At 34.1% G+C, this 24,328-nt stretch overlaps 1 protein-coding gene across 7 annotated transcripts in view; it reads right to left on the bottom strand.

Moving 5' to 3' along the window:
* Nucleotides 1-24,328, bottom strand: part of LOC115242238 (zinc finger FYVE domain-containing protein 16) — a 50,524-nt gene that overhangs the window by 15,271 nt on the left and 10,925 nt on the right. For 3 of the 7 annotated variants that reach the window (XM_029818376.1, XM_029818375.1, XM_029818377.1), the window contains 6 exons: nucleotides 23,973-24,147; nucleotides 12,894-13,112; nucleotides 12,687-12,809; nucleotides 12,444-12,608; nucleotides 12,167-12,326; nucleotides 10,751-11,166 (listed from right to left, as the gene is read on the bottom strand). In XM_029818376.1, the coding sequence (XP_029674236.1) occupies nucleotides 10,751-11,166; nucleotides 12,167-12,326; nucleotides 12,444-12,608; nucleotides 12,687-12,809; nucleotides 12,894-13,112; nucleotides 23,973-24,147 (1,258 nt within the window). Of the gene's footprint in view, nucleotides 1-9,865; nucleotides 10,337-10,750; nucleotides 11,167-12,166; nucleotides 12,327-12,443; nucleotides 12,609-12,686; nucleotides 12,810-12,893; nucleotides 13,113-23,972; nucleotides 24,148-24,328 lie in introns of those variants that run through there. The other 4 variants (XM_029818381.1, XM_029818378.1, XM_029818379.1 and 1 more) reach the window with 4 other exon arrangements.

Raw genomic sequence — 24,328 nt, 5'->3', positions numbered from 1 at the left:
ATTGGTATTATAAATCCACTTCTCTGGAAGATAACCTGAATTTTACATTTAATCATTTACTATGCCAGAAGAAAGGAACAATCATTGGCTTGGTGAACCGGGCCTTTTTATCGTCACACTCGAGATTTCCGCGGAAAAACTTAAAATGATAATTGACATCCTCTTAGACAATAGTCATCCCCTGGCATACATTTTCAATACGATTCATGAACGTCTAACATTCTTATTTCTAAAAAAATCAACTGAGAGCTGTGACTAGAGAAAACGATCAATCGGAGAAACCGCATTCATTCTTTACGGTGCCTTACATTCCAGCCTTTCCCGAACAATTTAAACAATTCTTCGTGATCTTGACACGAAATTATCATATGCCGTCCTTGGTAAACCTCGTGGTTTTGTCAAATTGCAAAAGAACTCAATCCCTAAGGATTCACGCAATATCTTGTAATAATAAGCATAATAAATAAATAAAATTTCGTGCAAGAATTGCGACGCGCTTCTATCGGATAAACTTGTAGATAGCTAAAAAAACAAATTTCCGAAATCATATATGTAGAAACACATCACAGTCCTCGGTCATTACGAATCACAGACTTGAGGCCAACCATGAATTTGACTGACAAGTGAGTCACTTGTGAGATAAAGTCGAAATTTTAAACATCGCCAATTTGAAACTTCCCTCGATAAAAGGCTGGTCTCCGAAATGTCGTTCATCAAGCGGCAAAAGAATAGCGGCAAAATGAATCTGCGGTGATACAAAAGGCTTACATCACGCATTCGCGACAATAGTGGAGAACTTCCCAAAAATTTAAAAATTGATTGATTTGGAAATTTAAATTTGGATTGGAGTTTAAAGTTTAAATTGGATTTAAAGATTAATTAAACTTGTTACATTAATCTTTTCTCCACGATTTTTGTTTTTTGACCTTTGTTTATGACCATTGTTTTTATGACTGTATCGATCGGTCAGCATTGGTCATTATTACATCATCCCATCATTATATTGTAAATCGCCGATATACCCGGATATATGTGTGGCGATGGCGTTTAGACGTTATTCACTGATTTGTACAGACTCTATGCGGGTTTTATTAAGTCCTCTTTTCTGATTATCGATTTTAATTTGAAATTTGACTGTAACAACAAATATTGCGTATGACAAGTTTTAATATATACCAATGTAATCTTTATATATTTATATCTATGCTGAAAATGAACCAAAAAACAGTCTGAAACATACATTTTTAATGCATGTTTATTACTAAAAAACAATAAAAAGTTTGCGCATCAATAACCGCGATGTGGCTCTTATTTGCCAGTTTCTCCACCTTGTGTTATAGTTTCTTTTGCTCAAATCCACCTGCTATAACATCTTTCTAAGCATCACACGCTTTTTCCTTAGTGCGTTGCACAAAACCGGCCTCAATATGTCTTTCCTAGATCGTGAGGAAACAACTTTTCTTCCTCTAAGGATAATTCTTCCAAATATTGTGGAAGAGCCAAAAAAGCCATTGACACACTTGACGAAATGATAAGCAATTTCCCCATTTCTCCTCTACCGCATGATGATGACATTATAATGAACATCGATACAATAATATTGCATCATTCTCTGAATCCTTGAATCTAACAAAGGAAATGTCTAATCTCTTATCTAATCCTTAAGATCATCCAGCTCAGAAACCAGGCGTGGCTTTTTCATCGGCAAATAAAAACCCAAAGACATGCAAAAAAGCACCGGTAGCACCACCCACAGAAAATAAAGTATCAGTTAATAAAGTATCACTAATAATAGAAAAAAGATTTAGGGTACGACCAATTCTTCCTACTCTAATAACAAAAAAAACTCTAATAACACCCCATCACAATATCAATTAATAATATGTATGATAAATATTATCAAGGACCCTCCTATACAGCACAGAACATTGCAGCAACATTGCCGCAATGTTGCTACAATGTTGCAATATTGCTGCAATGTTCTGTGCTATATGAGCTTCGATGTGGTCATTTAACTTCAAGAAAATTCCGCCATCTCGCTCGATCTTCTCGTAGTCAATCATCTCCTCAGTTCCTCCACCAAAAGAGATATCATAGAGATTAACAAATTGGGTTCCTGAAAGATGTCCGTCCAATTAAAAACCCGAGAAACTGCTAATAACCTTATTAATAATCTGATACTAAAAACTAAGAATCTCATGGCGTTCATTCCTCTTCTCAGTACTTCTGGACAAAGAATTATCTGCAAAGTGCCTCTTGACATATCCGATGAAATAAAGGATGGATTATAGATAATCTTTTCGAAATATCTTCTGTCAAGAGACTTAACCGAAGGATTATATCCATATCTACTGTCTCCACCTAAATACGTTTTTCTATATGTATATGGTTAGATACAAAGTTAATCTTTTCGTGCCTAAAACCTCTCTTTGCTACTCTTATTATCGATACGGTCATTTGAAATCTCAATGCAAGGAATATGCCCGCTGTTTTCCATTGCGGAGAAAGAATGCATGAGGATGGAACCTCTTGTCCGAAATCTTTCTCCCACATGTGTAAATTGTAAAAACCCTTTCATAAATCCGACCTTAATTGCACGAAGTATCACACTCAGGGAAGGATTTGTGAATTGATGGCTCATAAAAATATTCCGCTAATTGATGCCAGGTATATTATTCGTGGCATGAGTACTAAAATCTAATCTAATTCTCAATTCAACTTCTCTGACTTCTCGAAGCTTGGTGAATCCTTGACTCTCGACTCTATCTTCTCCTCTTCTCTTTATTCCTCCTCTATCAAATCTCCTTACAAACCTAGATCTTTTGCAGAAGCCGTGCAGAACTCTATGTATACATATATATAACTACACTAATTGTAAGAAATAATACAATTCTGTACAGTCTAGTGCTGCTTCTTATTCCAAACCGCGTCCTACAAACTTAAATCTCATCTCTGAAACTTCCGATTCATAAAACAGAACATCAAAAACAAAAACAACCTCTCCTCCTTTATTGGCTCTAATGAGCGTATGCCACAATCTCCGTCCCACGGAATATCTAGTGACTCTTCTCTCTCTCTCTCTCCAACCCTCTTCCTCCTATATTTCCTAACTCTCAATCAATGTTAATGTTGAACCTCAACCTCGAATTTTTATTTAACTATAAAAATTTTTGAGCTCCCTTATGGAGAAATTTACATCGTTTCTTATTATCTTTGGACTCTATAATGAAGTGAACTCTTTCATTCAGTCCCTTAATTCTATCAATTTCCTTTCAAATAACACTTTCTATGATAAATCTACCAACTCAAAATAAATCCTCACAGAATTCTCCTCCGCTGAGAATTTTTCAATGAAATTGCCATTCTATATCTAATAAAATCCCAAATAGACAAGTCTATTGAAAGCAGATCGTGCCAAGTGTCTGCTTTCAACTGTTGTCAGCAAGAAGGTTACAAATCTGGTACAGAAGTTGTTATTATCGATTTAATCGACAAAATGGTGTCAAAAATTGAGCAAAGCCTGCTCACAGAATCTGACAACAGATTGGCGGCAGAAACTGAGCAGGATCTGCTAACATGACTTGACATCAGATTGTCGGCAGAAACCGAACAATCAGTTCAATATCTGAATTCTCCTATATGGAAATCGTATTAGAAATTAAACTAGAAATAATTACAATGAAATTAGCCGCATTTTGCAGTTTTTATATACGCTCATGACAAAAACTCGAATATGGATATAGTCTATAGTGCGCCGCATGGCGGTAAACCGACGAACTATACTATTTTAAACAATAGTTTTTTCAAATATAGTTTCATTTTGCTACTTGAGATCAAAACCCTTTAAATCCATTTAAATCAGTGCTGGGATTTACTTGCAACTTTCGGTCGGATTTCTTGACTCACGCCTCCTGCAGCAGTAGGCGTGAGTCAAGAAATCCGGCCGAAAGTTGCAAGTAAATCCCAGCACTGATTTAAATGCATTATTTTATATAAACGGCTAAAAAAGCTGCAGATTCTGCTCGGTTTCTACTGCCAACTCGCCGTCAGATTGCGCAGATTTTGCTCTGTTTCTGACAATCTGACGTCAATTCATGTTAGAAGATCCTGCTTGGTTTCTGCCGCTAATCTGTTGTCAGATTTTGTGAACAGGTTCTGCTAGGAAATCATAAGCCTAATGCGGACATAACGGATGCCAATTTGCTAGCAACTTCTGAGTAAATCTATTGCATATTACTGGCATGTTGCACGCATTTTGTTTACTGATAGATCCCTCTCACATGACTACGACATAATTGCTTTGTCTGAGATCTAGCTGAATCCCTGAACTTTTTTTCTTTCTTTACAACTTCCATATACTACGGAAAGATATATTCTCACTCGTAACTCAAGAGAAATGATCCTCGCCATCAGGAAACCGATTTCATTTAAAGCAATAAGTCATTGTTTCCTTATTTCTAACAAACTAAATTACATCATAATCTTCATTCTCTATAAAAACTTCACCTGTTAATTGTATCAGTCTATCGATACTCGCTTGGTTCTCTTTCTACTTAGATTGGGATAATCTTTAGTTTGTGTAAATCTTTCCCTCAAGACATTTTAGTCGGTGACTTCAATGCTCATCATAAAGATAGCGGAAGTGGTCGTTCTGACAGTGTGGGAGCCGCCCTTCTCATATCAACTCTTAACTCTTCATTCAATTGTCTTAATGACAGTTCCGCTACGTACATTACACGTCCCGGTCAATCCTAATCTGCTATAGATCTTTCTCTTGTTTTCTTCTCTTCGTCTCACTCTTGCGTGGAACGTCCTTTCAGACCCTTACTTCAGCGATCATTTCTCCGTTACACTAAAAATTTGCTACTTTATCAAAAATGCCCCTGTTTTTCTTTCACAGAATTAATCTTTCTCTAGAGGAAAAACAATTCTTGAAATCTCTCTACTTGAACTTCCCTCAATTTTCCTCTAATCTTGAGAATGCTAACTGCATTTCAGTACAAAAATACGACAGATTTGTTAACCATCTAAAGCTACAACGACCGAAAAGGTGCCAAAAAGCTCCTACTAATCGTCATACATCTCGATCATTCAATAGGAGGAGATCCTCCTTTCTTGCTCTTTATAATTAGTAGAATAATAAATGTGAAGATGTGAAGATTTAAGAGGAAAAAACTCTAACTACAAAAAAACCTTTCATACGTGAACTATTTAAAGCTTAAAAAACAAGAGGTGATAGTAAAACGTATCTTTAAAACGGAAAAAGATGTGGTTGGAGAAAATTCTGGCGAACTCTTACGCCTCGTACCCTCATAGTGTGTATATGAAAAATGATTCAGAGATTTGAAAACAGACACCTTGGTCTTCTGTCTTCTCCATTTGATTCTAATTATGAGATTTCAGAGAACATGCTGAAGGTTATGAATTCTACTTGCCCTCCTTCAGTATTATATCATTCCATCATCTTCCCAGCAATTATGCTTGCAAAATATTTGACAACCCTTTTACTTTGGAAAAACTCTGATCAATAATCAAAAAACTTAAAACTCGCTCCTCCTCAGGCTGTAATCAAATTGCATTATTTCCAAACTTCCGGATGACTAACTATCTATTCTTTTCAACATTTTTAATGATTTTCTAGAAAAGAATGCAATCCTTGAATCATGGCACCATATTCTTTAGTCTTCTAAATTTCTAATAGCATTTTCACCTAAGCGTTCATTCGAAAACGCTATAAAAGTACTCCGGGCAAATTCCGTTCTATCTCCCTTACCTCATGCCTCTTAAAAATACTTTGAAAACTCATCTTGACTCGTTTGAAATGATGGATCAAAACCAATAAAATTTTACCTCCAAATCAATATGGTTTCAGAAAAAGAAAATCCTGTCATGATAACCTGAAAATTATCACCTTAGAAATATATTGTGGATTTGTTTTCCGCCAATTCGCGACATGTGTCTTCCTTGACATCAAAGGCGCATTCGATAATATCATCCCCAATATTTTCATTTCAGATTTAGTCGAAATAGAAGAAATTGCCTCCTAAAATCTGCTCGTTTATCTATAATTTAACCTATTTTGGACAAATACAATTTGTCATTAATGCAGAGATCAAACCTTTTCTTTCTCGTAAAGGAGTTCCGCAAGGCTTTATCTTGAGTCCTCTACTCTTCAACTTACATGTTGCTAAATACAATAAATTCATTGCAAAGTGAATACGAAATGGTATACTTCGCAGACGACATAGTTCTCAAGATTGTTTAACTTAGGGAAGTCATTAAAGTACATTGTTTTACTCTTCATTTAAAATACAAAGGACTGACCATCTCTTCCACCAAATCTACCTTAACCAACTTCTAGTATTTAGTAGAAAGAGAATTGACCCTCTAGAATACTCCATCAATCTTAACAGAGAGCCCATTAAATCCATTCAATTCCTAAATATTCTCTTTGATTACAAACTTAAAGATTACGAGTATGTCAACTACCTAGTTAAAAAATGCAATAAACTTGCAAATATTCTCAAATCGCTTCGCGGAGTTTGATGGGAAGCCGATCCTCGACTGCACTTCAATATTTTCAAATCTCCCTTATTCATGATTTAATGGAATCCTTCATTCGGATCCTTCACTCTTCCGGTCAACAATTATGGGCTAATGGAATCTTTGTAAAAAATCCAATGTCGAACACTGTGATATTGTATTGACTCTAGACTCAATCAACCCTGGTCAATGTAATCCTGGAAACTGGTGCTGAAACATCGCTTCATATTTTTCTTATTTAAATTCATCGCTAAATTCCTAGCAGTTAAACCCAATCACGAATGAAGTGAGAGGGAGATTTAAGGCGGCAGGAGGCACGTATGAAGTAAACATCCCATCCATAGTAGCAGGCATTGTCGTATCTGTGTAGGGCATTTACACACTTCCCCAGCCCGACAAATAATTGTTAGAAAACAATATCTGTGGACTGGAAAAAATGTGCGAGGCACGAGTGGCTGAATCGGGAATCGAACCCGAGTCTTTCGCTTTCCGGACAACTGCTCTTACCACTGAGCTATTCAGATCTCGTACCTTTTGCCACTTTTAACAGTATATACCCCTCCAGAGTGATGTTGGAATCTCGCTCAATGGATGCAATATCGACTGCCACGGAGAAACGACACTCCAGTATATCTTCAGAACGGTCCAATCGTACTAGACGATTGAAAATTGGCGCCCGTAGCTGCTCAGAGATGAGTTTTGACCCGTCACCAGTCTGTATGAAAGCCTCCTCATCATTGATAAGCTTTATGACCTCTAAATCAGTCTCATTAGACAAGACAAACAATATTTATGATTGCTATATTATATATAGCATTATATATTATTATACACGACTTTCATCATTATTAAAAAATATAAACACAATATTGCTACTTTTAAACGTTCCCCATCTACCACTTTTCATACAAAACCTCCACTTTTATAGCTAATACAGTTCTTACCTCACCCGCGTTAGCTGATAAATTAAAAAACGCGCCTTTTCCTCAGATCATTTTTATGTCTTCTTATAATCATCTTGTCGAAAACAAACACACGTTTTTTCACAGACATCTCAAAAATGAATTCGGGTAGCTATGTAAGAATTTCTTTTTACTTCCCCTCCCTGCAAGTTCGAAAAGTTATTTAAAATAGACTCACTAGCTTCCGTCTACACGGGCTAAATTCTTGCTCTTATTCGTTGCATCGACTACATCTTTTCTTCAGATATTAAACATGCCATTATCTTTTCTGGCTCTCGTAGCATGGTTGAAATAATTTCATCACCAATATTCTCCAAAGATCACAATTATCTTATCTTACTAATTACAGACAAACTGAGATGCGCTACTCTACTGGATATTAGTATCACTATTGTTTGAATTTTTGCTCATTCGGGGCTAAAGGATAACGAGACAGCAGATTTACTAGCAATCCGATCGGAACCCTGTCCAATTATCCGACTTATATGCCAAATCTCGGGAACGACCTTGTTCCACAACGAGCAATGTTCTATTTTATCAATCTCGATTCAAGGGCAAAAAATACTTCCAACTTTACCCGCCTTTCTCTCCCAAGCCGTGGTTTCTAAAACTTACTCAGTCAGCCACGTCTGTTCTAACAGATTTTGCCAAGTGTCCGCTACAAATCATTGCCAGCAAAAAGGCTACAAATTTGGTAGAAGAGTTATTATTACCTTAAGCTGGCAGATCGCCGGCAAAAACCGAGCAAAACTTGCTGACATGACTGATATCAAATTGTCAGCAGAAACTGAGCAAGATCTGGCGTGCGTAATCTGACGGCAGATTGGCAGCAAAAACCGAACAGAATCTGCAGCTTATTACAAAGTATTACAAAATTAACTATTATTTGAAATAGTATAGTTCAGTCGCTTATCGCTATGCGGCGCGATATTCACTATTTATACCCGTATTCAAGTTTTTGTTATAAATGTAAATAAAGCCTGCAAAATGCGGCTAATAATATTATAATATATGTATATCTATTTCTATTATTTGTTGGGCTAGAAGAGTATGTAGATGCCCTACACAGATACGACAGTGCCGCTGCCATGGAAGAGATGAATGCTTGGTTCGTGCCTCCTGCCGCCTTAAATACCCCCCTCACTTCAGTCATTCAATTCAATTTTTGACACGATTCCCATATAGGGAATTCAGATATTGAATTGATTATTGGAAAATCGGACAGATTATTGTTCGATTTTCACTTATTCGAACAATTTCTGTCTGAAAAATATTTTATAAATTAAATTATTTAAATTTATCTATATTTTAACACATTAGTATATGTTATTATATATTAATACTGTAATTGGTCTTATTTTTGCCATCAAAAGAACGTTAGAAAATGACTTTCGATGGATATGACATATGATGTCATTTTCGCGTCTCATGCGACCTAACTTAGGATGTCTAATTGGCCATTTTGTAACCAAAATCGTTATTTTGCTACTTGGGATTGAGACTTTAAATTCATTTAAATGTTCCTTTTCATATGAATGGCCAAAAACTGCAGATTTTGTTTAGTTTTTGCTGTCAATCTACCGTCAGATTGCCCTGCGCAGATTTTGCTCGATTTCTGCCGCCAATTTGACGTCAAGTCATGTGAACAAGCTGTGCTCGGTTTTTGCCGTCAATTTGCTGTCAAGTTATATCAGCAAGCTTTGCCAGCAAAATACAAGCTTAATGCGGATGCAGATGGCATCGGATTTGTTACCAATTTCTGAGCAAATTTGATGCCAATTTGGCAACAATTTGCTATCAAATTTCTTACTGGATTAAGCTTGACCGCCTTGAAATCGTGATTACCTGTAGAATCAGAGCAAACCACTACAATTTGAAGTCCAGCTTATTCCAACTGCAATATTGTTAACTCACCCTCTTGTGATTGTGGTTTTTCTCTCCAAGACATTAACCACGCTTTATGGTTATGTCCTCTCCTTCAAACTCATCGACCCTTACTTCTACTCTCTATCTTGCAAACAAAATTGGGAAAAATTCCTTCTTATGACGTTTAAACTCCTACAAGAACCCTCCCTCAGGATTATTCTACTTATTTTTCCTTTCCTCCAAAAACACGATCTCACCATATGAACACAAGCTATGCCCCTCTCTCTGCTTGTTATGTACTCAATTAACATAATACCCAACTAATTTTAAGATTGATTGATGGCAGCGTGAGCAACTATTTTTACCCACTCTACGCCAAAGAAAGAAAGAAAAAGATATTTATCACATACAATGTGAAAACAACAATTACTTTACACATTCTTATTTTGATATTTAAGAATATAAAGAATGTTCTATATGTCCTCCCTTCATTTACACTTCATATTTTTGTATTCCAAGGTTACGTTCCAAAAAAAATTTATTTGCTGGCCTTTTCAAGCGTTTCCAATTGGTTCTGATCCAGAACGTTCCAAAACTGAGAGAAAGCGTTCGTGTTTCCTTCATTCGTGGAAAATTCTCATCTACATTTTACATGAGTGAATGACAAGGAATTAAATGGCAGGAAAATAAAAGTGCAAGTTTGAATTACATTTATGTCTGAAGTTTTTAATTGTAATGAAATAGATAAGTATTCCACTAATATTTGAATTTAACTTTTTTTCCTTTAATTATATCCAGTATGTTCCAAAACTGAATAACTCTCGTTTTCCTCATGCGCTTTAGCTGTTTTACCCTCGTTTATCCCTTTTGTTTCCTCTAAGAACAGTTTCGGAACGTAACCCAGAATTTCAAATTTTTCCAAAAATTCCACACTTGACAAATATTGTCAATTTGCTAATGTAAACCTTGTAATATCATTTATTGATATAAAAATAAGTTCTTAAAATATTTTCATAAAAATTTAGCAGATTAAAATGGGGGTTAAAGTAGCCAAGCAAAACAATAAGATAATCTTTCATTATAAAGTGTACAGAATTGAAAGCAGCACATTTTTCATAAAGATCCAAGTGAAAATATGTAAAATAATTCTGTTTTCACATCGCTTGCAAATAAAATAGGATAATAGGATAATAAATAAAAATAGGAAGATCACTACTTTAGTAAATATCAAATATCGCTTCTAACTTTAACAGAATTGATTTTTCGATCTATGTTCATTGAACATTCTTTACTTGACTTAGTAAGTACTATCTACCTTATAAATCCCTATTGATTCTTTTTTTCTTACATATCACCAGAAATTTTGTACATGAACTCACCTGTTCTCGGTTTGTTGTGAATATTTATCGCTTGCGTTTGATAATTGCTTTCATCGCCAGTATTTGTTTGTATACAAACCAAATGTGAATCAGCGGCTATACTAAAATTTGAAGCATAAGCCAATACATGATCATTCGAGTTATAAAGTCCTTTTATAACTTGGTCATATCGATTTCTAGGAAACATAACGTCCGTCGTTCGATTCTTGAGATGAATTGTTAAACCTCTTACTCCAGGTAAAGTATATCCAAAATTTCTAAAATCCGCTAATACTTTCATGACGGTATGCCCAATTTCGAAGTATAACGCATCCCGGAAACGAACAGACACCAATGGGCAAGGATAATAACGATATTCCGCACCAAGACGTAGAAGAAGTCTTAATGGAAATACTTTAGCCCATGGAGTTTCCCATCTAAAATAAACAAGAAATATAAGTAAAATTACTATGATCAGACAAACAGAATCATATAATTAAAAAAAACTGCAAGATTGATTATAATTTTGTTCATGACAAAACATTCAATTATATTCACTAATTAAAAAGTATATTATACATACACCATATTTTCCTCTTTCTAAATTAAAACATTAACTTTTTATATATTTAATAAAAAATGTTAATAATACTAAATATAATTTAGTAATATATTTTAATATAATTTCTAATATAATTTTACAAATAAATTGTAACATAAAGAAAGTACCAACAATTTTTTGTAATATCACATATATAATAAAGATTTATTATATATGTAGACTAGAAATATAATTATATTATTGTTCACATAAATAATTATTTATATTTTATTATTATTTACAATTATTAAATTTTCTCATAATATAAACTGTAGTTTTATTTGGTTTCAAATTTAAAACAACAAAATAGCTAAAATAGGTACAGATAATTATATAACAAATATAAATATATAACATAAATAATTAAATAAATATATAAACCGTACCCCATACAGCACAGAACGTTGTAACAACATTGCAGTAACATTGCGGCAATGTTGCAAATGTTGCTGCAATGTTCTGTGCTGTATGGGACATATAATTAAAATAAAAATGTGATAAATACATGAAAAAGAGAAATTATACAGTAATTTATATAAATGAATTTACATTAATGAAATAACTAAAAAAATAAAAGATGGAAGAAAAATTGAACAGATTTATTACATATAAATACTTGATTGTATGGATGCGTTCATGAATTTGCATTTGCATGTGTTCGGTTTATATATTGACATTAATTATATATTAACTTATTACCCCAAAACTAAAATTTATTTTTATATATAAAAATACTACATATGTATGTATTTACAACATGAACAGATTCATATATTTGAAAAAATAAAAATATGCTGTGCATGTTAATATTTTAAGTAATATTTTATTATTTTTACCTATGAATCAAGAGTCCAATTAGGAAAGGTGCAGGTGGTAAAATAATTTTTTGTAAACATTGTAATGTTTGACGAATAAAAAGAAATCCCGAATGCTCGCGTGAACCCAACAGGTTACTACCTTGATATACCGAAAATCCAAGTTCCGTTATTGTATTACCTATGACAGCAAAGATAATTCATTGCAATGTAGAATGCAAATAGTATTGAGTTATTATTGAGATATTAGATAAATTTATATAATTGATGTAACGATATATACGATATATTAAGTTACCTTTAATAGCTTCGAGATATAGTTGATTAATATATATGAGAACATCCTTTGGAATTCGCGTTTCATCCGGTAAAATCTCGACTAATAAAATAACTTCGTCTTGGCCAACGCAAGCAAGACCTCTTGATGTCACATTCCAGCAGACCTTGTTTACACAGCAGTTTACTAAAAATTGCGTTTTTAAAATCTCCTACTACAATAAAGCAAATAAGAATATTGTTTAGAAATATCGTTTTTACTTACAATTAATTATTTTCACATACGCATAGAGATTCCGATTAATCGCGAACATTACCGGTGATTCGCATTCATTTTTTAGCGTCTTATAAAGTACGCTTTCATCTATGGGTGGATGATACGTAATTTCTGTTTTAGTAAGAAAAGAAAAGAAAACAATATTAATATATATTATTGTGATTGGAAATTCTACATACAATATAGCATCCTTACGGCCTTTGTGTATAGTGACGTTCGGGGGCAATAAATTATGATCATGCGGTATATAACTGTTAGTCGTATTGTCTAGAAGAGGATGACTCTGTTTCCTCGTAGCGGTGTCTGTCAACGTGGATTCCGACGCAAAAATCCGTTTGATTCCTTGTTTACGATACGATGGCTTCGGGTCCCAACACGTGTCTAGCTCTGTCAGGTCACAGCCAGGCCTTATTCCTGTGTTTTAGTTATAGGTGCGTAAAAATAAAACAAACAGGAAAGATTGGGGCTGACAACGTGACGACACGTTCCAGAGAGGCAAAAATAAATAGCTAATAACTTTGTATCGGATGTATTGGATGAAGGAATAACAAACGAAACAAAACTCAAAATATAATATAACAGGAAAAGTGCTATATATGATTTATAAGATAATTGTATATAGCAATAACAAATTTTACATATATCCGCATCCACAACTTCACACACCTCCACCCCACACGCACATGACGCACGCAGTGCACGCACGCACGCACACAAACACGCACACACACACGCGCGCGCGCGCGCGCGTGTGTGTGTGTAATACTTAACATATTATAAGACATAAAAATTACTATATGTTCATGAATTTATAATTTTGGCCAATATATATACAGGGTGACCCGCAATGACCGCCCACTAAGTACATAGCGTTATTCCTTACCAAAAATTGAGTCAAAAAGTCCTGAACCATTTTTTTTATAACGTTTAATAAAGGAGTTATTATTGAGTAAAGTCGGGCCAATCAGCGCCGATCTTTAGCCGAACGCACGTCAGTGAGCCGCGCGCCTGATAGTGTGCGTGAGCGCTCGACGGTGTATACTATCAGGTGCGCGACTCACTGACGTGCGTCCGGCTGATCGGCGCTGATTGGCCTGACTTTACTCAATAATAACTCCTTTATTAAACGTTATAAAAAAATGGTCCAGGACTTCTCGATTCAGTTTTTGGTAAGGAATAACGCTATGTACTTGGTGAGCGGTCATTGCGGGTCACCCTGTATATATATTAGTTTATCAGATCTCAATAATGGCTGAACCGATCAAGGTTTTAATAAGCTTAATCGAAGTTTGGATTTGTTTTATACGTTACGAAAATATATCTTATTTTTGCTTTACGTATCTCAAAAATGGAGATATTACGATGTAAAGTCGTAATGTATCTATAACAAAATATAAAAATCAATTTCATATTAAAGATTTTAACCTGCGCAATACTGGTTGCTACAATCAAATTTTGTTATCTATGCTAAAGATGGATTAAAAAGCGATCCAAAACGTATATTTTTAATGCATACTTGTCAATAAAATTTAACAACAAAAAGTTTGCGCACCAATAACCGCGCGTTGGCTCTTATTTGGCAGTTTCCCCACTTACAAAGAAAGAGCACGAAATGTTAATCGCAAATGGGTATGTATTATATGTATATCGTTGGAAAGATCTTGCCGAGTAGAGTTCAGCTATACAATATATCTCGCTTGAATAGCGCATCTAGAGAGCGCCCCATGCGCAATAGAAGTTATATAGCTATTTGGGCTTTTTGAAAATCTAGTTTATTAAGTTCAAAATGATACGAAAAAAGTGGAAGAGAAGCAAAAAGCAGAGAAAAAAAGGGATTAGTATTATATCTGATTCACAGCGGTAGGCAGCGGTAGGTATCGCTACAGCACTGGTATTCTCGGCGCTTGGCCGCTACTTGGTACTTCGGAATGGGAAACAGTGATGTCAGAACGAAGTGTGTGCGTTATCCCCTCCACTGCCGAGCCGGTGAGCCGGGACCTCGTACCTCGTTCTGGCATCACTATGGAAAGTTCGGCCGGAAATCTTTAATTTCCGAATTCTGCTCATAGCATACATTACAACGAACATGTGACTGATCTCGTTGGTAGTCTTGCACATATAAATGGATAGATGATTAAAGTTTTGAATAGATGCATAGAGATATCTCCGAACAAGCAAACGTTCTTCGAAATAGAAAAGCGCTCTTCTCTGCCCAAGTGCAGATTCTCGAGCAAATATCAGGTTTGTTCCTTGCATTCTTTTTTTGCATTTTTATTCTCTCTCTGCATCATTTCATTCATTTATTTCCAATACAATTTTTTTTTTGTGTTCTGCACAAGATAGTCCCTAATAATGTCCAGAGGACATCCATAGGATATCCAGAAGTTTACATCCTCTGAATATCTTCTGGACATGTGTGTTGTTAGGGGCCATTAGGGCATTGAAAGTATTTGAATTTTTCAAGCAGAAGCTTGTGAATTACACTACTGTTGAGGCAGTCCATCTCGTAAAGAGATTCAGGTAGCGGAGAGAATCATATCCATGGTCAATCCCATGGATAACGAAAACCAATTTGAGTTTGAAATAGTTGAAGACATACACTGATGCTATTTTAGAAGACGGCAAAATCGAGCCAATTTATGAGGAAGAAAGCTTATCTTCTAATGAAGCTTTTATACTCTTGAATATGCGCGATATGTTGTAGAAACATGCAAAGAGCATACAAAATGGTCTTTTAATACAATTAAAACTTGATTTCCCAAAATACAACATCCTATCTATATAAATAGATGCGAAAAATATGTTAAAGAGCACACAACGAGAAAAATAGCTATCCGGAACAAAATATTGTTTAGAGCAGTTCATGCAGGCCCGTTTGGAAGGAATTCCAGTTCATGACCAAACTATTCAGCGGTGGGCCCTGTATCATGACAAATTGATTAGATTGATAGATTTCACAGCGTCGTTGCAATGGGTTAACAAATTTAAGAAAAGTTTTGGTTTTTTGTAAAGAAAAATCTGTCTATTCACTTTTATTAAGAAACAACACGAAGCCGAGAAAACTATGAATAATGGTGTTGAATTTCATCTCGATTTTATTGATAATATTTATTCCAAGTTTGATGCAAGTGAAATATTCAATACCGATCAGTCGGGATTTAACTGCACGCCACTTTCCAATCGCACGTTATCATTAACAGGTGAAAAATTACAACAGCTGTAATCGCTCAATTAAATGCTCGAACTCATTCTTATAGTATCCAACCAATTCTTTCTATGGAGGGAAAATTGATATCGCCATTGCTGATTTGCCTCCAGAAAGTTAGTGGTCAATTTCTTCAATTTCTTACGACCATACAACTTCTCAATTACAAAAATCTCATAATTCGGTGTTCCAAATCTGGTAAACTAGACAAGAGGCTTGTAAGAGATTTCTTTCAAAATGTCTTTAAACCCATCGTTGAACAAAATCCAGAAAAGAAGACCGTTCTGGTTGTAGATTCGTGGAGCGCTCAAAAATCAGACGAACTTTATCAAGATAATAATGCTGCTGTTTTATTAAAAATTTTGTCAGAAGATTCAACAGGTTTCATGCCACTCGATCTATTTTGTTTTCATCAAGCGTTTCACGGAACACGCTTTTCTTACAGGAAATCAAACACTTTTGCACAGGCGCGAAAATATATTGAAAATCCATAACTTAATTTCAAACCAATTTCAATCTTCAGTATATCAACCGATGGGATATATCAACCGATTAGGTATGCATGGTTCAAAGGCGGATTTGATGTTCCATATGTGGAATTTAAAGAATTACAAGACATAAATTTTTCTTTTAAAGAACCTATTTGCCAGATTTGTAATCAAAATCCTACATACATCAAATGTTCATATAATTTCTACAGTAGATCTCTTTATTACGATTGCTTTTTCGAACGTTATCATTACGATTAGTCTTTTCGTTTTTCTTTTTCTTCTCTTCACTTTTATTTTCGTTTCTAAACTAAAACGAAAAACGCAATTTATGTTTTATTAAATAAAATATCCTAATCAAAACTTATACAATTGATTCTACTAGTAGAGACCTTCTGCTTGACATTCTTGAAGCAAAAACCACAACCAATTTTTTAAAAGGTCCAAATAGCTATATAACTTCTATTGCGCATAGTGCCCTCTAGAGACGCCATTCAAGAGAGATATTATATAGCTGAAATCTACTCGGCAAGATCTTTCCGATGATATATAATACACACCCATTTGCGATTAACACTTCGTGCACTTCCGTTGTTAGCATTGTTAATATTCTAAGTCTATTGCTGTTATTATTAAAATAGTATTTATTTATTATAAATAAATCATTGATCGTATGCTTTTACATAACAAGATAACTCGTGCAATACATGCAGTTTTACGAAATAACTTGATTCGTTGAAAAATAACAAGAACTATATGTAGGATATATTTATGGAATATCTTGTTTGTTTAGTTTTAATAAAAGTATGCAGATAAAATTCAAATTTATTAATCTAATTTAAATATTGCAAGAAATTTGCTTATATAAAGAAGTATGGCTATACACTTTCTTTCTGAATAGCACATTTCTGAGGTAATTACTTCACATTACTTTTTATATATTGCATTCAAATAGTATTTATAATAAATAAATCCTCAGTGCTTTTAAGTGTGCAGAATAACTCGTGTATACTCTTACATGTGCAAGATAATTCGTGTAATGCAGCTTTACAAATTTCTTAACAGAAATTCAGCAAGAACTGTATGTAGGATATATTTAACGAATATATTGTTTGTTCAAAAACAGCAAAGACTTTACATGCTGATTTGTTTATAGAATAATATGGAATAGGTTTAGTCCTTTAGAAGTAAGAACTATAAGCAGAATAAAGAAGTGTGAATTAAACAAATTGGCTTCTAAACAAACAATGTATTCCATAAATGTATCCAACATACAGTTCTTGTTGTTCCTCAATGGACCATGTTATTTCGTAAAGCTGCATGTATTACATGAATTAATCTTGCACACATAAGAGCATACACGAGTTATCTTACACATGTAAGAGCATATGCACTAATGATTGATTTATAAATTGAATAAATAAATACTATTTAGATGTGTGATGTATAAAAAGTAATGTATAGAAAATATAGATGTATAAAAAATAAAAGTGAAGTGATTATCTGATTAAATTATCCCAAAATGCTGTTCAGAAAAAAGTGCATAGCCACACTTCTTTATACTATAAGCAAACTTCCTGCAATATTGGAATTAGATTAATGATTTTGAATTCTATCTGCATACTTTTATACCTTTCTTACCTAACCCTCCGACTGAATACGTTTTCTCGGCACCTTTTTAGTGAATAGTGGATCTTTTGTATCTTACGCTATATTTTCTTCATCTTAAAGAATAAAAAAAAATCTGAAAAAATTCATGAAACCTCTGTCTACATTGTAGTTGATGATTTCATAATTATTTTAATAAAAATTATTTATTGAATATTTTATTTTTAATGAATTCTGAATGCAAACGAAAGAAGGTGGATTTCTTTAAAAATATGTAATTTTTTCTATATAAACGAGAAAAAATCCTTTTAAGATTTTTTACTTCGATGTTCAAGAAAAAAATAGTGCTGATCGATATCTGCAAAAAAGTTGAATTATTCAGGAGGATTAAAATGGACAACTTTTTAGTAGCCGATAAATTGTCGATATATCAGAGTTAAAGGTAAAATTATATATAAATTTGACTATATCTAACATTTTGCTGATAAAAGTAAATGTTATTTTGACTCGGACGCCAACGACCCACGTATTCGGTCTGAGCCCACACAGAACAAAATATCGAATAGATATCTAGTGAATATCTACATATCTATTTTATGTCCATGTCTACTATGGATAACTAGTAGACATCTAATAGATGAATAAAATATCTATATCTCTCAAATAACTAGCGAGGATATCTAATGGATATACACATTATCCATATATCCATGTCCACCAAAAAGCTACAAAAAATATCCACTAGATATACACGTATTATTCATATATCCATGTTTACCAAGTAGCTACCAAAGATATCTACTAGATATACACGTGTTATCCATATATCCATGTCAATCAAGTAGCTACCGAAGATATTCATTAAATATTCACATGTTATTCACAAATCTATGTCCATCAAGAAGCTACCAAAGATATTTATTAGAGATTTACGTGTTCATTTGCTTACCGCTATGCGGAGCATTATTCACTTTCTATACTTGTATTCAAGTTCTTGTCATCAACGTATATAATGTCTGCAAAATGTGGCTAATAACATTGTAATTATTTCTATCAGTTTAATTTCTGATACGATTCCCGTACCGGGGAATTCAGATATTGAACTAATTTTTAGAAAATCGGATAGATAAATGTCCGATTTTCACTTATTCGGACAATTTCTGTCTGAATAAGTGAAAATCATTCGTTATTTTCTATTGAAAATATAAAATAGAAATTAACTTTCATACAAATAAAATCTTTAATCTTATAAATTAAGGCTCCTGAGTAGTCGCCGCGGCCATATTGGAATGATGACGTCAGAAGCGAGAAATGACACGCTGAGAATTCTTGCGTGCCATCTTTAAATAAAAAGATATTTTAAAGAAACAAAACTACAGATCGCTTTAGTATACTCAGCGAATAATTACGAAATGGCACGCAAGAATAATTTGGGCTGTCAAAACGTCACTTTTCACGCCTCATAGTTCATCGATTTGCAACGTGAGGCGTTGCATAAAAATTCTGACATGTGAGTAACATGCTGGTAACTTGTAGCTAACATGTAACATATATATAGCATATATCTTTTATATATCTTTTATATAGTGTAGTACTTTATTAGAAGAATACTTGAGCAAAGGAAGGGCGCAATGCTTAGCCATTTCCAAGAAAATTTGATTTAAATAATATGGCTTTTCTTATATCCAGCTCCGTTATATCGATTAGGGAGAAGGCGGCGTAGCTCGGGCATTAAAGCGGGTGGCTATCACGCATCAGACCCGGGTTCAATTCTTGTCCTTGGGTAAATTAAAAGAAAATTGCCTTCCGAAAGGGCAAATTAAAAAAAAAATGTTAGTTAAATTAATTTTATTTTACATGAATAAATATTTGTTGCTAGATTGTATAAAAAAAGAATGAGAAAAAGAGTGGCAGGGACACGAATTGAACCCGGATAGGATGAGTGATAGTCACGCGTTTAATGCCCGAGCTACACCGCCTTTTCGATAATTGATATAACGGAGCCAGATACAAGGAAAGCCATATTGTTTGAATCATTTTCTTGGAAATGGTTGAGCATTGCGCCCTATCCCTTTGCTCAAGTATTATTCTAATAGAGTATTACACTATAAAAGCCTTTTTCAATTTGGTGATCCCAAGGTCGCGCCCTTCCTTGTTAGTCTCAGGAACGTGCGCATCATAAATATAATAGCACAATACTCTAGTAGTAAAAGTTCTCATTAAAATTTTCTATTCAATATTTTATTTTGTATTAATAATAAAAATAATAATTATTATATTATTAATTACTTATATGTTCTATAACAATTTAAAATATTTATGTTTTATGGTTACTAGAGTATTGTGCTATCACATTTGTGATACGCACGTTCCTGAGACTAAGCGATGCGCTCCTTAGTTACGATTTACGATGCGTTGCTAAGGAGCGAGGGGTAAGAGGGGAGCTGTGAGCAGTAGGCGTGAGCTAAAAAATCCAGCCGAAAGTTACAAATAAATCCCAGTTCACTTATATGGTAAGTCGTTGGACAGGGTTTTTATTCCTACCGCAACATCTTTATTCCCATGTCGCCACCGTCAACTCAGAGTTTCACAGCGACTACTCAGGAGCCTTAAATTATATAACGAACAAAGAAACAATCAGAGCCAAGCGCAGGTAATCGGGCGCAATATAATATTTAAAATTTTAAATTATATATAAAGATACAACGAGTGTACGTTTCGGCCCCCTTTTTAAGCCAGCTTCAGCGCAGGTTAACAATATAATCAAACGCAAACGGACAAACTATAACATAAGGTCGTCTAGTAAAACAATAAATAAATTCGCAACATCAGTGAGTAAAAAAATAAATAAATATACGGCGACAAGATGTAGAGGAAAACAAGTTGATAAAAATGTTGTCTCTCACGTCAGTGTCCCAGAATAAATCTCCGATATGTCGATGCATCTCCACAATGTTTAACTTCTGAAATGATACATCAGGAAGCACGGGAGATAAGTTATTGTTGTGCTTCGATGCTAGTTATCCCGTGCTTCCTGATGTATCATTTCAGAAGTTAAACATCGTGGAGATGCATCGACATATCGGAGATTTATTCTGGGATACTGACGTGAGAGACGTGACATTTTTATCAACTTGTTTTCTTCCATATCTTGTCTCCGTATATTTATTTATTTTTTTACTCACTGACATTGCGAATATATTTATTGTTTTACAAGACGACCTTATGTTATAGTTTGTCCGTTTGCGTTTGATTATATTGTTAACCTGCGCTGAAGATGGCTCAAAAAGGGGCCGAAACGTACGCTCGTTGTATTTTTATATATAATTTAAAATTTTTAATATTAAATTGCGCCCGATTACCTGCGCTTGTCTCTGATTGCCTGTTTCTTTGTTCGTTTTTAGCTTACGGAGCCTTTATTACTTATAACTTAATAAATTATATAAATTTACCTATAATATATATAACATTATTATGTGTTATTATATCCCAGATAGCCAAGTCTGTTCGAACAGATTTTGCCAAATGTCTGCTACAAATTTTTGTCAGCAGAAAGATTCCAGATTGTATATAAAGTCTGTTATATCAGATAATAATAGTAGAATGTCAGCAGAAATGTTACAAAACCTGCTGAAATAATTTGACAGCAGATCAGTAACACAAACCGAACAGGATTTGCATAGAATTATTATAGCAGATTGCCAGCAGAAACCGAGCAGAATCTGCACAACGCAATTTGATGTCAAATTGGTAGCAGAAATCGAGCAGTATCTGCGCGCGCGCAATCTGATGGCAGATTGGTAGCAGAAATCGAATAGGATCTGCTAACATGACTTAACGTCAGATTGTCGGCAGAAACTGAGCAAGATCTGCGCGCACGCATTCTGATGGCAAATTGGCAGTAGAAACTAAACAGAATCTGCAGCTTTTAGCATTTCTATAATTTATTGAAATAGTATAGTTTATTCGCTTACAGCTATGCGGCGCACTATTCAATTTCTATATCCGTATTCAAGTTCTTGTCACGAGCATATATAATGCCTGCAAAATGCGGCTAATAACATCGTAATTATTTCTATCAATTTAATTTCTGATACGACTCCCGTACCGAGGAATTCAGATATTGAACTGTTTTTTGAAAAATTAAACAGATAAATGTCCGATTTTCACTTATTCGGGAAGAATTTATCCTAATAAGTGAAAATCGTTCGTTATGATATTTACTTAAGATATAAAATAGAGATTAACTTTCATATAAATAAAATTTTTTAATTTTGATTTGATTTTATAAATTAAATTATTCAACAAATTTAAGAAATTAGGTAATATATATTATTAATATTATATATTTATATGTTATTAATACAAATGTTAGATAATGACGTCCCGTGAATGGGACATATCGACATCATGTTCGGGTTTCATGAGACCTAATTTAGAACATTTAATTATAGTCATTTTGTGACCAAAATTTAACTAACATACAATGGATATATAAAATAATGGATATATCTACATAAATATCCACTGAATATCTACATAAATATCCACAGAATACTGATGTGGATGTCCAGTGGATATTGGCCTACATATCCTGTAGATATTTATAAGATCTCGTATTGCGGACATTTGGATATTTAAAGCATGTCTAATAGCTGTTTCCTATATATTCATGGATATCCTACTCCTAATACACATTGAGAACATCCAGTAGATATCTAATATACATTAATTTCTGTACGAGAGGATTAAAACTAAACAAAAGATATATTCCATACATTGTATCTTACGGTAAATATAGCGAATAGGGGACCCAACCCTAATGACCTTGACCTTGACATATGTTGTCAAGAACATAATTCTGAGCAACTTTTTCTTCTAATTTAATCGTCGCTCGTTGCTTATTAAAAAGTTATTAACAAAAAAAGTTCGAAATATACCAAAGTACATGCACGGACAGGAAGCACGCGCGCACGCGCGCACACACACACACACACACCAAAGACCCCCCTTGCACCCCTCCGTGAGTGCGTGTGTGTGTGAGTGTGTGTGCTTCCAGTCCATGCATGTACTTTGGTATATTTCAAACTTCTAAGTTTTACCTTTTCCTCTTCCCCCGGCCCATGCGTTCGATTTACTACACATAAATAAATGAATCAGCTAAAAATACATTTTCAAGACATATTTTCAACTTTCACGTGTACATACACATTGATGTTAGCAGGTCGCGGAAATATTCCTTTGTGTTTACATTTGAATACCTTCCCTCAATGTTTATACTATTTCATGTTCATTTTTTATTATTTTCTGTGCTAGTGAATTCTTATGATATAAACTAACTTAAATATCCAGTTTTTCATTGTCAGACTATGTATAAATCTTGATTTTTACAAATTTTTGTTTGTTAATAACTTTTTAATAAGTTATACAACGTAACTCAAACCAAATTTTCAGAAATAGGTTTGGGTTAGGTTATATCTTCCGGAAGTGAAGCCCCCCTGTAAGGAGGGGGGGGGGCGGAACTCACTGCGTTTACGCATGCACTTTCCCATCCACACAACAATTCTAGGCTGGACCTCGCTTCGCATTGTAAAATATATGCATGGACACAGTGGGTTCCGCCCTCCCCCCCTACGGGAGAGAGCCCACTTCCGGAAGATATAACCTAATCCAAACCTATTTCTGATTTAAAATTAAAATTTGATTCAAGTTACGTTATATAACTCAAACCAAATTTTCGTTTCAAATCTAACTTTAACTTTAAATATCTCAAAAATTATAAGAGACCGCCGATTAAGTTATAAAGAAAAGTTACTCAGGATTATGTCCTTGACAACATATGTGAAGGTCAACGTCATTGGGGCTGGGTCCGCTATAGTAAATAACCAAGAAGTTCTTCTTACCAAGAAGTTAAGTTAAAAAGAAAGAAAAAAAAAGAGTTAAAAATACCTAATAAGATAAACATCTACGTACCGTCACTGAACATTACAGATTTTTGTCCTTCTGTACGATGTTTTGAACCCTCTCTCTTTAGAACGCCCACAGGTACCATCACTGTTGGTGGTGGCGGTAAACCGCCGATTAACTGTTGTAAAGGTGGTATAGTTGAGCAGTACTCCATGGGATTATTTGGATTAGGCTGTCTTTCCTATAACCATTTGTTGAATACTTCTAATATCGACATTTGTTCAACTGTTCAGCAAATACACTTATAGATAAATATATAAAAAATGTGTTATGTATTCACAAATTTATATAATTGTAGCTAATATGAAATATATGAGTTTGTATATTAAACAATTTTTAATAGCACAACTTTAGTATATAAA

The sequence above is a fragment of the Formica exsecta genome, unplaced genomic scaffold (genome assembly GCF_003651465.1).
Source record: "Formica exsecta isolate Colony F162 unplaced genomic scaffold, ASM365146v1 scaffold583, whole genome shotgun sequence".
Lineage (NCBI taxonomy): Eukaryota > Metazoa > Arthropoda > Insecta > Hymenoptera > Formicidae > Formica > Formica exsecta.
This window is presented reverse-complemented; position numbering and strand designations above follow the sequence as displayed.